General features: G+C 57.0%; 1 protein-coding gene across 1 annotated transcript; it reads left to right on the top strand.

The window, feature by feature from the left end:
• The first annotated feature begins 4,523 nt into the window (after positions 1 to 4,523).
• On the top strand, positions 4,524 to 12,369 carry SP7 (Sp7 transcription factor). The gene is made up of 2 exons (XM_086713263.1): positions 4,524 to 4,618; positions 9,442 to 12,369. The coding sequence occupies exons 1-2, from the start codon at positions 4,598 to 4,600 to the stop codon at positions 10,714 to 10,716; spliced, it is 1,296 nt and encodes a 431-aa protein (XP_086569389.1). The 5' UTR covers positions 4,524 to 4,597; the 3' UTR covers positions 10,717 to 12,369.
• The last annotated feature ends 2,493 nt before the right edge of the window (positions 12,370 to 14,862 follow it).

The raw sequence follows: 14,862 nt of genomic DNA on the forward strand, positions 1-14,862 counted from the left end.
AGAGCTAGATATATAGGTGTGTATCAGTGTGGGTGCCTATGGAGTAGTCAGTGGACCCTGGAACAACATGGGTTTGCACTGTGTGTGGGTCCATTTATACACCCATTTTTCTTACAGCCCAGTACAAACATATGTTTTCTCTTCCTTATGACTTTCTTTTTTTTTTTTTAATTTTTCTAATATTTATTTTTGACAGAAAGAGAGGCAGAGCATGAGTAGGGGAGGGGCAGAGAGAGAGGGAGACACAGAATCTGAAACAGGCTCCAGGCTCTGAGCGGTCAGCACAGAGCCCGATGCAGGGCTCGAACTCACGGACTGTGAGATCATGACCTGAGCCGAAGTCGGATGCTCAACAGACTGAGCCACCCAGGCGCCCCTCCTTATGACTTTCTTAATAACATTTTCTTTACTCTAGCTTACTTTATTGTAAGAATACGTACAAGTCTATAGTACATATAACATACAAAATCTGTGTTGACTGACTTTATGTTATGGGGAAGTCTTCCGGTTCCACAGTAGGCTATCGGTAGTTAAGTTTGGGGGGAATCAAAAGTTATATGCTGGTTTTCGACTGTGAGGGGGTTGGCATCTCCAACCCTTGCACTGTTCAAGGGTCAGTATATGTTCATAACTCAGCATGTGTGTGAGCGTGTATCTAAAAGTGTGTCACTCATTAGGTACGTATTAGGGTATGTTAGCTGTTCATGGGTGATTCTAGGGTAGCCAAACCTTCTATAACAACAACAGGAAAGGGTTAGGAGTCCCTTTGGCTTACGGCTGTCAGAGGGAGCCCGGTCTAGGAGGGTGAGCAGCGGGCAGTGGGTGTGGAAGGAGGCAGCTTCCTTAAGGAGTAGGGGGATAAGCAGTCTTCCACTCTGCCTAGTTTTCACTCTCTCTCCACCTCACCCCATCCCACCCCCCAGTCTTTCCAAAAGATCCCAAACCATTAGAGAGAACTGAGGCAGGTTCCGGATTCAACCCCTCTAACCTAGAAATCCCACCCTGATTCTTCCAGGGGAGGGAGGGAAGGGAGCGGTCCTGTGGTTCAGCCCAGTCCTGGGGTTGAGAGATCAGAAAGGCACCATCCCACCCCTTCCTTCAGGGGCGTCCATCTCAGAGCTCAGCATCTGGGTGGCCATGGGCGGAGGCTGAGGGGCCCCCAGGGTGGTGGGGGGTGGTGGATAGAAACCAGATGCCTAGGGGGTTTATACTGGAAGGACCAGAGCCGCAGCCTCTACCCGCCCCTGCCACATGGCGCCTCTGCCTGGGCTGCCCCACCCCCTGGGAGGCTGGGCTGAGGGAGGCCTGCAAGGGTGGAGGCAGGTCCTTGGTCAGGGCTCCCAGTGGCTGCCCCTACCCCCTGGGGGCACTGGGAAGGGGGTTAGGGGTCTGGACCCAGGAATACCAGGGCCTCAGCTGGGCAGTAGGACTATCTTTTAAATGAGTGTGGAAAAAGTCAGAACCCAGGGTCCCAAGGGAGGCAGCTGGGGCTTCAGGCAACCCCTCTACCTGGCTTTGGCACCGGCCTTTGGGAGGGGGCTCTGTGTCCAGGCGCTATCCTATTGGGGGTGACGCATCAGGGACCCTGGCTGACATATTTCTGGGAAACTTGCTCCTTCCTTTTCCTTCCCTAGCACTCCAGTCCCTCCCCAGGTACAATTAGGGATAAAGCCCCCAAGGGAAGTGGAGAAGGTTGACCTCTGCCCCCATCTCCTCTCCCCAACCCTGCATCTCTATTCATCCTTCCTTGTTCAGTCCTTTCCTTTCTTCCCCAATGTAGGCTGAGACCCAACCTCTTCTCTCACCTGCCACGGCTCTTCTCGGTTCTGGAGTCTACACTTTTCTCCTCTGCCTCAGTTGCCTGCCTGATCTAACTAGTCTCAGGCTTTTCTACTGGCTGTGCAGTAATTTCTCCAAAGCTTCCCCTTCTGATTCCCAGTTTCTGAGTGGGGGGCCCCAGAAGTCCATCTGGCACCTCAGCCTTGGATGCCCCCACCAGGGGGAGACTGGGAGGTCAAGGGGACACCCCACCACGGGCACTTCCTCTTGGGCAGACGGGTGGGGTGGCCCATGTGTAATCATCGGACACAATTATGCGCTATTTATACTCCCTCCCCGCCCCCCACCTGCCTGGCCGCTTAACCCTCTGCCTCCTCCAGACCTGGCCATGCCTCCAGCTATTTTTTCTGTCCTGTCCTTCCAAGCCATTGTCTCTATCTTTGTTCCTCTGGGCCTGTTTCTTTTCCTTTTTCTTTTTTTCTGTTCTCTGTTTTTTTAAAGCCAAGCACCTGGCCTTCTGTTTCCCTCTTGTCTCTTTCTCTTTTAAGTCCCACAGCGTCTCTTCTGATTTTCTTGGATTGTTTTATTTGTTTTGTGTATCTCTAGGTCTTTCTGCTCACTCGCTCTTCCTTCCTTCCTTCCTTCTTTCCTTCCTTCCTTCCTCTCTCTCTTTCTCTTTCTTTCTTCTTTGTTTTCTTGTTTCTTTCTCTTTTGTCTGCCAGACACTCTGTTTCCCTAAACCCTTTCTCCAAATGCTGAGCCCCCAGGGTTGCTTGGGGTAATTCACATCAAGGGGCTGGAATCCAAATGCCTGGTCCTGGTCCTGAATTTTGATTCTGCCTGCTAATTAAACTGCACTTAACCCTCCCTGAACCTCCAGTCTGCTTCTCCCTCTTCCCCACCTTTTCCTCAGTGGGCACAAAAGAAGCTAGGCAGTGGGCACTCAGGGGAGAAAGTGAGAGAACTGGGTTGGGGAGTTGGGGGGGGTCCTTTTCACTGATGGACATGGAACCCCGCTGTGGGAGAGATGCTACCGATTGGCTGCCCAGTCCCTTCTCTCTCATAAACTTACCTTAGGACCCAGGTTTCAATTATTAAGACTTTTTGGGTTTCCCTCACCCAACCTAGTCCACCTTCTTTTCTTCCCTTTGTGATGAGAAGTCATAGTTGGGAAGTCCTGCCGAAGCTCTAACTTCAAGTCTGCCTGCTGCAGAGGGAACTGATGCATGGCAGTGAGACAGAGAACTGGGAGCTCCCTCCCAGGAGAGCATGATCACTCAGAAGAACTATCCAGCAAAGCATAGAGATTTGACGTGTGGCCAAGAGGAGCTTAGGGATGGTAACTGGCAAGGAATGATGAAGGCTAGGGCTTATCTTTTTGGGAGTTAATCCAAAGGGGCAAGGTTCGAGCATGGATGAGTTGATCCAATGAACTTCTACCTCCACCCTCACTCCTTCCCACCTGAAATTTTCTTAGAATCGGAAGATCCAGGTTCTGCCCCACAAAATGAGGTAGGCCTAGGTGGTACTTTCTTAGGAGTGAAACTGAGGCATTGGGAAGAAGATTGGGGAACCCCTGAGCCTGTGCCAAGCCTTTCTCCCACTCTCCACCCCTTCCTCCAGGCCTTGCTCTGGAACCTGCCTCAGTGACCCTAAAAGTTTGGGCAGCCGAAGCCTCCACCCAGAGCACGGCCCCCCTCCTGTCTCTCACAACACGCTCGCACACACACTGTTCTCCTGATCTAGAGGTGGGTGACGGGGGACGCAAGCATCTCTGTGGTCAGCTCGGGTGTATGTGTGGTGTGTGCACCTCCAGCCATGTCCCTGGGCTCATTTGAGTGTGAGTGTGCCTGTGTTCATTCATGACAGCGGCTGTGGCCGTGTGGGCAGTGCTGTGTGTGCGGACGTGTGCATGTATCATCCTGTGTTTGTCCGTGAGTGCGTATGTCAATGTGTTCCAGTCTCTCTGTGTGAGTGTCGTCCCCAATCCCCCATCCCCCCCCCTGGATCTCTAATTAGTGGTTTGGGGTTTGTTCCTTTTCCCTCCTGTTCCTTCCCTCAGCGGCGCGGCGGCCTCAGCAGCAGTAGGAGCGGCGGCAGCAGAAGCGGCGGCAGCAGCAGCAGCCAGGACTCTGGAGTCAGAGTAGGATTGTAGGATCGCAGCCCGAGTGGGAGCAGGAGTGGAGCTGGCCTGGGAGAGGAGCGGAGCCCTCCTGGGGCCCTCAGGCCACCCCTTGCCTGCACTCCCACTGCCAGACCTCCAAGGAGGAGAAACCCAGGACACCCAGCCCCAGAGCCCCCAGGTACATGACACTGGGCAGCCCTGGGAGGGGTTCCCGCGGAGGTCTATGGGATTGCTGGGGGCAGGGTGTGGGACACCTGGGCCCACCGTCCCTTCCACCCTTCCCCTTCAGCAAACCCCCCCCCCCCAACCCAGGACAGACACTTGACAACTTGCCCAGGGTCCTACCCTCTTCCTGCTTCCACCCCTTCCCTGGAGCCCTGTTTGTCCTCTCCCGCCCAGATCCCTTCTTTGGGGAGCTCAGCAAATGGAGCAGGAAATTTGGACCCTCTGCCTCCCTCTCTCGCCCTGCTCATTGGATCTGGAGCCTTCTCCGCTGGGAAAGCTGTAATTAGAGGGTGGATCCCTACAGACAGAGAGCAGCCCCCCCCACCCCCCACCCCCCAGTCCCTTCTAACTTTAGATCTCTTCTCTCCCATTCTCCCATTCTCCCTCCCTCTCCCTCTCCCTCTCTCTCCGGCTCGGCTGGCTCTCTCCATCTGCCTAGCTCCTTGGGACCCGTTCCCCAGCCTCAGGATGGCGTCCTCCCTGCTTGAGGTAACTGCCCCCTCCTCCCCCCAGGACACCAGCAACGGTCCTAATGGTCCTAATCCCTCCCCGCCCCCTGCCTCCCAACTCACACAGACAGTGGCTGTGGTGCTTGTCACTTCCAGGGTCCCTCTGATGAGGAGAGAGGACAGGGCTCAGAGGGGGGAGCAGAGGGCAGGAGGAAGGGCTGGAGAGAGAGGGGCCACGGGTCAGAGAGCTGTCAAAGGAAGATGAGAGGGGCCAGGTCAGAAGAAGGCATGGACCTCTGAGGTCCACAGCACACGCCAACCCCGAGGAGTGGACAGGGATGGAGAAAGGAGGAAGAGGAGGGGTAGGAGATGAGTCAGCCCTCACAGACAGGGGGAGAGAGTGAGAGGGCTGGTGCGGTGGGCACCAGGCACTACACTTGGTATTAGTGCCTTGGGGGTCCCATATCCGGGAGCTCCTGGCCTGAGCCTGGGCCGCAGCTTGTCTGGTTTGTAGGTGGGCAGGGGCTGGGCCTCGGGGCCGGGGTGTGTAGGGGAAGAGGTGAGTTATGAGAGAAGAGAGAAGGGCAGCCCTGTGCATGTGGGGGGGCTGACCAGAGGAACTGGGCCCGGGCCTGAGAGGGAAGCAAGGAGGAGGGCCAGGGTCTGAGGCCGCCTGCCCGGCTCACAAATATTTAGCTTTCAGCCAAAGACAAACTCAGCTCTATTTTGGGAGTGGGAGGCTCCAGGGCGGACTGGGCCACTTCCCCTACAGGCTGGGACCCCGGCATCCCTTGCCTTCGGCACTGGGGTTGGAAGGCGCTAGGGTACCATGGAGGTCAGGTCTGGGGGTCTTGAGAAATCACGGACTCTACCAGCGGGGGGCAGGGGGAGACTCCAGGTGCATAGTTGGAAAGGAAGGACTCATAGCCACTCAAAGCCACTGAGAATGTCCTGAGTTCTCCTGGCTTCTGGGTCTCTGACTCTGTTCCTCTGTCATCATCTCTGTCCTGTTTTCTGGGTCCCTCCACAGGAGTTTGGGGCCGACAGCCCACCCTTCAGGTCAGCCACCTTCAGTAGCCTTGAACTTTCCATATTCACAGGCCCCTCAGAAGCCCCCATTTCTGCTCTCAGTGCCCTAGCTCAGGTCCCAGGGGTGATGGGCTGACCAGGAAGCGGATTCATTCAGCCTCCAGGAGAGATGTGTGTGAGACCTGAGCGAAAATCTTTTTTAACACCTGTGTTCACTGGCCTGGGCGGAAGTGCTCGGATGGAAACCAGCGTGCCTGCATATGCATGGCTGGCTCCGTGCGAGCACAGGTGTGTGTGTATGTGTATCAGCTGGGCCATCTGAGCATCTGGTCGTCCAAGTGAAGAATCGTGTGTGTGTGTGTGTGTGTGTGTGTGTGTGTGTAAGACCGGGAATGGTGAGTTTGTGACTGAGTTTGAGGGAATGGCATGCAAGCCAGTGGTGTGGACACGATGTCTCTCATCACTGCTCGGTATCCAGTCGGGGTCCCCAGGTGTTGTGCTCTACTTCCTGTTGCAACGAGGGCAGATCGCTGACCCTGCCATTTTCCCACTGGACTCTATATTGAGCCGTCATTGAAACACTGTGGTTGGTCTTGAGGAAGTTCCGGGACCAAGGTGTGTGGGGATCCTGGGTCCATCCAGGGCAGGGGCAGTGTCAGTGGGCGTGGGCACCACGCCAGGTTGCCAGCGTGGCACTGGTGCCTGGGGGGAGGGGCTGGCCCAGAGGCCTGTTGGAAAGACACAGGATCGGGGTAGCACTTCTGGGCTCTTCATGTCCCTCACTCCTCGTGAGCTGGAGATGCCCCCAACACAAAGGCACTCCAGTCCTTCTGTCTGTTTCTCCTACTCTTGGGGCACTGGGGCCCTCAATTGTCCCCTTCCCCCACCCAGGAAGCCCTCTGCCTGGTATAGGTGGGCTCTCTGGTGGTGGGAAGAACTTGGAGGTTCAGAGAGGGAAACGGCTGCTGTCTGATGAGAGGATCACCTGGGCTGAATGAACTGCAGGGGAAGAGGCCAGAGGGAGGAATGGGGGTGCGGGCCAGGTGGGCAGGGAGAATTGCAAGTGGGGAGAACCAGACAACATGGCGGTGGCTGAAATGGAGAACTGGAACCCAGGACCGTGTGTGCCCAGAGTGGATGGCCAGCTGGTCCTCAGATGTAGCGTGAGCTTCAGCAAGAGGTCAGCCCGGCACTGTGAGCTCCCCGGAAAAGGGGGGCCCCCTTCCCTGGCTGCATGTAGGAGTGAGAGAGCTGGGACAGCTCCTTGTTCTTTCTCTGGAGACTCCTTTTCAGTACTTGAAGCCTGCTTTTATTGTTTTAGCAGAAGGTGGGGGGGCAGAGGTCGGAAGAAAAACAACCGGAAGGTGGGACCCCTGGGCGCCCAGGAAGGTGATACATTTGATCAGGTATGGGGGTGCATATGTAGGACCCCCTCAGGAGCACGCAAGCGGCCGCAGAAGGGAAACTGAGGCTCTGATGAACCTAGCCAGGTGTCCGGCTCTTGGACTCCAGAACCTTCCGAGTGGGTCTGGTGCCTTGCTCCCCCTTCTCTGCCCTCAGGGGCCCTGGGGGCCACCACTCCAGGGCTGGGGTCTCCTGTTGGCCTGGGACTGCTAGCCTTCTTTCACCCCTCCTTCCTTCTCCCCAGCTGGGTGGGGTCCCTGGGCTTGGCTGAGGCCCCTGTGGCCACAGTGTGAGGGCCGGGCGGGGGGGACGGCGTCGGCGTTTTTAAAAATAAACCGACCGCAGGGAAACCAACGGAGCCGGGCTGGGCCGAGGGGGAGAAGCGGTCAGGGGGAGAAGGAGGGAGGAGTGGCCTGGTCTGGGGGTTTTCTGGGGCCCAGCATCATGGTGGTTTTCTCTTAGGTAGGAGATCTGTCCTCCTCCTCCTCCTCCTCCTCCTCCTCCTCCTCCTCCCCCTTCCACTTTATTTTTTTCTTCCTCCTTTCTTTCCCTCTGTTTTCCTCCGCCTTCCTGCCTTCCGAGCCCAGTCTCTCTCCATCACCTCTTTGTTTATTCTCCTTTTCCGCTCTCTCCCTGCCCTTTGTCTTTTCACCTTCCTGCTCTTTTGGGTTTCTGCCCATTTCTGCCCCTTGATGCCAGTTTTCCCCTCTGCCTCCCCTTCCCCCACCCCCGGTGGCTTTTATGTCTGTGCCTCACCCTGTGCAGGGTCCTTTGCTCCTCTCGGCTCTGGGTCTCTGCCTCTCCCCTTGGCACTGCATGTTTTTCCCTCTTCGTTCTGCTAGGATTTGACTCCTGCGCCGGCTTCCCTGCCTCAGCCTACCCTCTGCTTGGAAGACTCCAGGGAAACTTTGGCTGGGGAGGACCCAGGGCTTTTCCCGTAGCCAGATTTCAGGAAGGTTTTTGGTGGCTCAAATTTGGGAGGAGTCCGTGGGGTCAACAGGACTTCAGAGAGAGGTAACTGGGCAGGGCGGGGGCCTCAGGTTTGCACTTGGGGAGCAGCACAGGGGTGATGACTGCACACACCCCTCACTGCAACCTTAAAACCCCAGACCTACCTGTAGGATTGGTGTCACACACACAAACCGCATGCTCGGAGGGACCGGGCAGGTCTTAGATGCTTGGGTTCTTTTTTAGCTTTCCTGGGAAAGCACCACGTACATCAGCTTTTGAGGACCCCAGTCGGGGAACTGTACAGGGCCAGCTTTTGAGGGCATCTTTTTGGGTGGGGTTCTCAGTATGGATGTCTGTACCAGTCAGAGATTCTGGAGGGGATCTTCTCCTCCTGGGGTGTCCTGAGGTTGACCCAGGGAGGGGTACCACGAGTTCCCGAGGGATGGGAATCTCAGGGTGGTTTGGCCAGGTAGCAGTAGCATGATGGGTATTAAGGGCGTCTTGTGCTTGGAAAAGAGCCCCGTGCCTCACATCTATATATCTTCCTTCACTCACGGGGCTGGAAGGGTGTCGAGAGATCAGCTACATGAGGGCTACATGTTAGGGGACACTGGACATGGAGGGGCATGGCCATGAGCCAATATCTTAGCCATCCCAATTCCCAGCCCCAGAGGAGTGTGAGGACTTCGGGCTCCTCCAGCCTTCCCAAAGGGGTACCAGCTGGCTCCACAAAGCAGGAGGGTGCCCACTGCCCGCTTGAAAGACATTCTTGCCTCAGCCACAGTCCTGGCTTGGCGGCAGCCCTGTTCCCTCTCAATGTCCCAGTGTCTCCGCGTCGCTTCCTCTTGCTCCCCAGCTCCAGAGTCCCTGCCAAGAGATTCCTTATTCCTTACATGAGGCTGTGGCCTCAGGGAGACGGGGGCACTCGCTGCCTTCGTCAAGAGCTGAAGCAGAGACAGGAAGTGGAATATGGGGGTAAAGCTGAGAAAACCTGGAGTGGGGGGGGGGGTGACTGCAGTCCCCTAATACTTCTCTTTCTCCCCATGTGTCTCTTTGAGACTTATCTTTCCTCTCCAAGTCTCGGACCATGACCTCTACTCTGAACCCACTTCCAGGGGCAGGACCCCTAATTCTCACCTCACCCAGGTGCGGCGTCCATCCCAGGCTCTTCTCGTTGCTATTTAAGAAGTGTCTCCTGTTCCTCTGAGTCCCTGGCACCCCCCAGGAACTCCACAGTGAGCTTGGCCTGGGTCGGCTTGTTAGGCTGCAGTCTGGACCTCTCTCTCCTTCCGTGAAACCATCTGGGCTCTGCCCTGGGGCCCAGGGCTCTTGGCTGGCCCCTCCACCTCCCATCCTCTTGAACTCTTCCTGGAACCCCCTTGGTTCTGCTCTCCAGGCCTCCGGGCCTTACCCCAGGGTTTTGCTCTTCCTTCTACACTTTCTCGTCTCTCCCTAAGCAGTGCTTCCCTCTGTCCACAGGAGGAAGCTCACTATGGCTCCAGTCCCCTGGCCATGCTGACGGCGGCGTGCAGCAAATTTGGTGGCACCAGCCCTCTGCGGGACTCAACGACACTGGGCAAAGCAGGCGCAAAGAAGCCATACTCTGTGGGCAGTGACCTTTCAGCCCCCAAAACCATGGGGGATGCCTACCCAGCCCCCTTTTCAAGCACCAATGGGCTCCTCTCACCCGCAGGCAGTCCTCCGGCACCCACCTCGGGCTATGCCAATGACTACCCTCCCTTTTCCCACTCATTCCCTGGGCCCACGGGCACCCAGGACCCTGGGCTGCTAGTTCCCAAGGGCCACAGCTCTTCTGACTGCCTGCCCAGTGTCTACACCTCTCTGGACATGGCACACCCCTACGGCTCCTGGTACAAGGCAGGCATCCACGCAGGCATCTCACCGGGCCCAGGCAACGCTCCTACTCCTTGGTGGGACATGCATCCTGGGGGCAATTGGCTAGGTGGTGGGCAGGGTCAGGGTGATGGGCTGCAAGGGACACTGCCCACAGGCCCTGCTCAGCCTCCACTGAACCCCCAGCTGCCCACCTACCCATCCGACTTTGCCCCCCTTAATCCAGCTCCCTACCCAGCTCCCCACCTCCTGCAACCAGGGCCCCAGCACGTCTTGCCCCAAGATGTCTATAAACCCAAGGCAGTGAGCAACAGCGGGCAGCTGGAGGGGAGCAGTGGGGCCAAACCCCCTCGGGGCGCAGGCACAGGGGGCAGTGGCGGATACGGAGGCAGCGGAACGGGGCGCTCCTCCTGCGACTGCCCCAACTGCCAGGAGCTAGAGCGCCTGGGGGCAGCGGCAGCTGGGCTGCGGAAGAAGCCCATCCACAGCTGCCACATCCCCGGTTGTGGCAAGGTATACGGCAAGGCCTCACACCTGAAGGCCCACTTGCGCTGGCACACGGGCGAGAGGCCCTTCGTCTGCAACTGGCTCTTCTGCGGCAAGAGGTTCACCCGTTCGGACGAGCTGGAGCGCCACGTGCGCACCCACACCCGGGAGAAGAAGTTCACCTGCCTGCTCTGCTCCAAGCGCTTTACCCGAAGCGACCACCTGAGCAAGCACCAGCGTACCCACGGCGAGCCCGGCCCAGGGCCCCCTCCCAGCGGCCCCAAGGAACTGGGGGAGGGCCGCAGTGCGGGGGAAGAGGAGGCCAGTCAGACACCCCGACCTTCGGCTTCGCCGGCCCCCCCAGAGAAAGCCCCTGAAGGCAGCCCAGAGCAGAGCAACCTGCTGGAGATCTGAGCTGGGTGGAGGGTCTCCAGCCCCAGGGCTGCCTCGCCAGCCTCTTCTGGCTTCGTGGACCACTGCTTGCCCCTCACCCTCTTTTGCCCCTTGCATGCTGCCCTTGGGGCTCTTGCCGGCTCCCCCCTGGCCATTCTGGGCCTGGGGGTCTCCCAGCATGCCTCCTCAGCTCACCCCTCCCTATGCCTCGAGCCTGTAGTGCAAACTCTCATCTCGGGCCCTTACCTCGTGCCTGATTTCTGCACTCTGGCTTCCTAAGTTCTTCCCTCGCTCCTGCTCACGGCTTCCCTCTCCTCTGCTCTCACAGCATCATCTCATTTTCCTTCCATCTGGGCTCTCAACGCTTTATTTCTCCATCTCACTAACTCCTTAACAAACATCCTTTGTCAAGATCAGCTTCCCAGGCTGATTTCCCACTATCCCTTAGCTTCCAGGCTCCAGTCTTCCCAATTTCTTATTCCACTAGCTTTCCATGCTCCAGAGCGTTCTTTTTTGTTTGTTTGTTTTTTGGGTTGTTTTTTTTTTTTTTTTTTTACAAACACATGATGATGATGATGATGATGATGATAATTTATTGCCCCCTGGTGGCCTCTTTATTAGGGACCAGAGTTAGGGGGATTGGGGTTAGTGACCTGGCAGGGAGCAGGGTGCCAAAAGTGGGGCAGACCAGTGGGGATCTGATCCCAGAGATGGGGTGACCCCAGGGTCAGGGAGGCTGCCCCCAGGCCTGTATATTTAACCCCTATGTTCCAAGAGAAATGAATACTAATAATAATAATTCTATTTATCTAAGTTATGATGACAGGTCAGGTAGAGTGAGCTGGGGAGGGAAGGAGGTCCATTTCTGCTATGGAAATTTTAGCTAAATGTATCTCTGTTTAGAAAAAGTGTTAGTGGAGATCTTGTTAATAGAATTTCTATCATCAGGGTCTCAGTTAATGGGGTTTCTCTTTTAATGGAATCTCTGCTAATAGGGTTGGTTAGCTAGATCTCTGTTAAAGAGTTGATGGGGGGGGTGTCTCTCAATTAGGGATCCCTAGTATTCCCAGCCCCAGCCAGAAGCTGTGAAACCTCAAGCCCTATGGAGGGGAGGACTGGAATGTACCCCAGCTTCCTTGACCCCAGAGCAGGTTCTTCCACTGCCCCTCCCCTGACACCATGACCCCGGCAGGCTAATCCCTTGTTGCCATGGTTATGGAGAGCTTGCAGCTGCCATCCTGGACACGCTTTTTTGTGGAAGCCCACCTAACAGGAGGAGCACAATGGTTTGGATGTGCCTCTCCTAAAGAATAGGTGGGGAAGGCTTTCTCTGGGATCAGATTCAAGTAAATCAAGTATTTATTGAGTGCCTATTCTGTACAAGGCACTACTAGGCTGGTGCCTAAAAGCCATGAGAAAGAATTTATAGAGCTAGGAGGACAGAGGTCCCCAAGCAGATTTGGGGTTGCGTCCACAGGGCCCTCAACCTGGGACTTCCAATGCTCCCAACTCCACCTCTGGTGACTTTTAAAGCCGCTTCGTGCCTTTGAATGCCTTTCCTGTGACTTTGGATCCTCCTTTTCTGTCTCCTGCTTCCTCAAGGCCCCAAGTTAAAGGGTTAAAGCCTCTGGAGCTTGGGGAGAGGGTAATATTGGGGAAGGGAAAGGATCATGCCCTCATGGAGTCTTTTTTTTTTTTTAATTATTATTATTATTTAATAAAAAATTCGATTTTAACTTTTGTCCTGGTGAGAAAAGAAAAAGAGGAAGGAAGAAGAGTGAACCACAGGATTTTTCCTTGGCAAACTGGGCACTCCCCACGGGCATCCTATCGTGCCCGTTGGCACACTGTGCCCGCGGCAGAACGCCCGCGTCGGCCAGGCCCTCGGGCGGAGGTCAGTATTCGAGCGCCCAGAGCTCTCCGTGTCGAGTCGGGAAGGCGGGGAGGTTTCCTCCCCGGCTCTTTCCTGCTTCTACCTCCGGACTCCGGCCAGGGCAGGGAGCCGGCCGGCGCGCCGGCCCCGCGATCGCCGCGCTGACTACTGCGCCGCCCCGAACCGGTCCCGGCGGGCGGCCCCGGCCTGGCACGTAACCGCCCCCTGCCCCGGGCCTGCAATCAGCCGTGCCCGCCGCCGAGTTAGCGGACGAACAAAAGCCACTCTGTGGCGGCCAGCCCGGAGCCACAATAGGGCTTTGTGCGGCCCCCGCCCCCGGGCTCCCCCGCTGGGCTGAGGGGGCGCACGGGCGGCGCCCCCGGCGACCGTCACCCCCCCCCCCCCCACTCCCGCCGGCTCGGGAGGCTCTGCGGGCGGGCTCGGACCGCCAGCCCCCTCCTCAGCCGGCCGCCGGGGCCGCCCCGTCCAGGTGCGAACCCTCCTGCCCTCAGGCGGGGCGCGCCGCTTCAAAGGGGCTTTGAAGAGGGCCGCGTTCCAGGGCTCCTCCCGCGGACTGGGGTTGGGGGCCGCGGCGGAAGAGACGCGGGGTGGGGGAGGGGGTCCCGGGCTCCCGCCCCCATCCCGCCGGGCAGGCTCCCCGGGACCCCCCAGGGCCTGGCCCTCTCGCCTCCCTGTCCCCGCCTGTCCGGTGCCAGCTCCCACCCGCCGCGGCCTCGCGGTCCTTCCCTCCCGGCCCCTCGGCCCCTTTCATCTTCCCTAGACTCCGCTTGGGGTTTTGCTGGTTTCTGGGAGATAAAAACCGCCTCAAATAGCGGCGGCGCGCTGCCAGGACAAACAGGGCCCGGCGGGCCATGTGCGCCTGGTTACCGGCCCTGAGCCGGGGCGCCGGGCCTCGGCGGGCCGATCTCCGGGCACGCAGGCTCCAGCGGCGCCTCCCGCCTCCCAAAGTCGAGGGCCCCTTTAAAAGCCTCGGGCAGGGCCGCTGCCTCGGTTTCCCGCCCAGGTCGTAGGGAAGGGCCCCCTCCCCCCCCCCCCCCCCATTTGGAGACCGCCCGCTGAGCGCTCGGAGTTCATGGGGGCGGTGGGTCACAGTCTCTGTGTTGCCGGGGCCGCCGCGCCCCCTGGTGAAGTTAGTGGGAAGTGCGCTAGGGCTGGAGGTCGGCCTCCCAAGAATCCGCAACTCGTGAAAAACACTGGACAAACCTTAAACACGGGGCAGGCGGGGGTCCGGTGTGAATACACGGCGCACTGTTCCTCCTCCCCAGTTCACATTACAGGGTGAGAGGAAGGCCCCTAACCCGTAATTACAACACAACCTGTTGGTGAAACTCAGGCTTCACCAAAAGGAGGTGGAAGTTGCAAGCCTAGTCCGCAGTGATTTCTTGGGGGATATGTATGGGTTGGATGGTGCCATGATTGAGGTTCAAGCAAAAACTTTGTCGGCGGGTTCTCAGTGCTCCCCACTAACTGTCAGAGTCATTGACTCCTTCTTTTCCTCCAAAGCCTGTCCTGCTTCCCCTTCTCAAGGAGAGCTTTTCCAGACAGTTTCCCCAACTACCCTCGGCTTTTCTCTACATCCTTTAAGCTTTCTGTGACATTCCAGGTGACGGTGAACTAACCTAGCAAATTAAACTGAGGCTATTTAAAATTTGGTAAAAAAAATAAATAAATAAAATTTGGTCTGTGCAGTATTACGTGGGAGGCGTTTTGGAAATACAGCTTAAAAGCTCCACCGCAGAATCTGCATTTTTAGCAGGATTCTCTGGTGGGTCTATGTTCACTAACACTTGGAAAGTACTAGAGTGGAGGAGACCCGTGGCTTTCTCCTTGTTAAGGGCATTTTCAGAGGAGACTTCTTGTTTTCTGACCCTGGAATAACTCTCTTGGGGGCAACTTTTCATGTAGAAGGAAGGGGCAGACAGAGTCCAGGAATGCTAAACTTAGAATGCCCCCTAGTTTCTCCAACTTGACTGGCAACTCTTGGGAGCACTGACTATGCCTTATACATTTCTGTGTCCCCAGAACATGGTCCTTGGAATTGCTCATCAACCTTTGTTAAATGAATAAACCAGGGGCACCTGGGTGGCTCAGTGGGTCAGGCACACGTCTCTTGATTTCGCTCAGGTCATGATCTTGCTGTTAGATTGGGCTCTGTGCTGAGACAGCGCTGAGCCTGCTCGGAATTCTCTCTCCTTCTCTCTCTGCCCTTCCTCTGGTCGCTCTCGCTCTCTCTCAAAAGAAATAAACATTGAAAAAAAATCAATAAACCAAAG

This window comes from Puma concolor, chromosome B4, assembly GCF_028749965.1.
Source record: "Puma concolor isolate L17-30 chromosome B4, mPumCon1.1.hap2, whole genome shotgun sequence".
In the NCBI taxonomy this organism is placed as follows: Eukaryota; Metazoa; Chordata; class Mammalia; order Carnivora; family Felidae; genus Puma; species Puma concolor.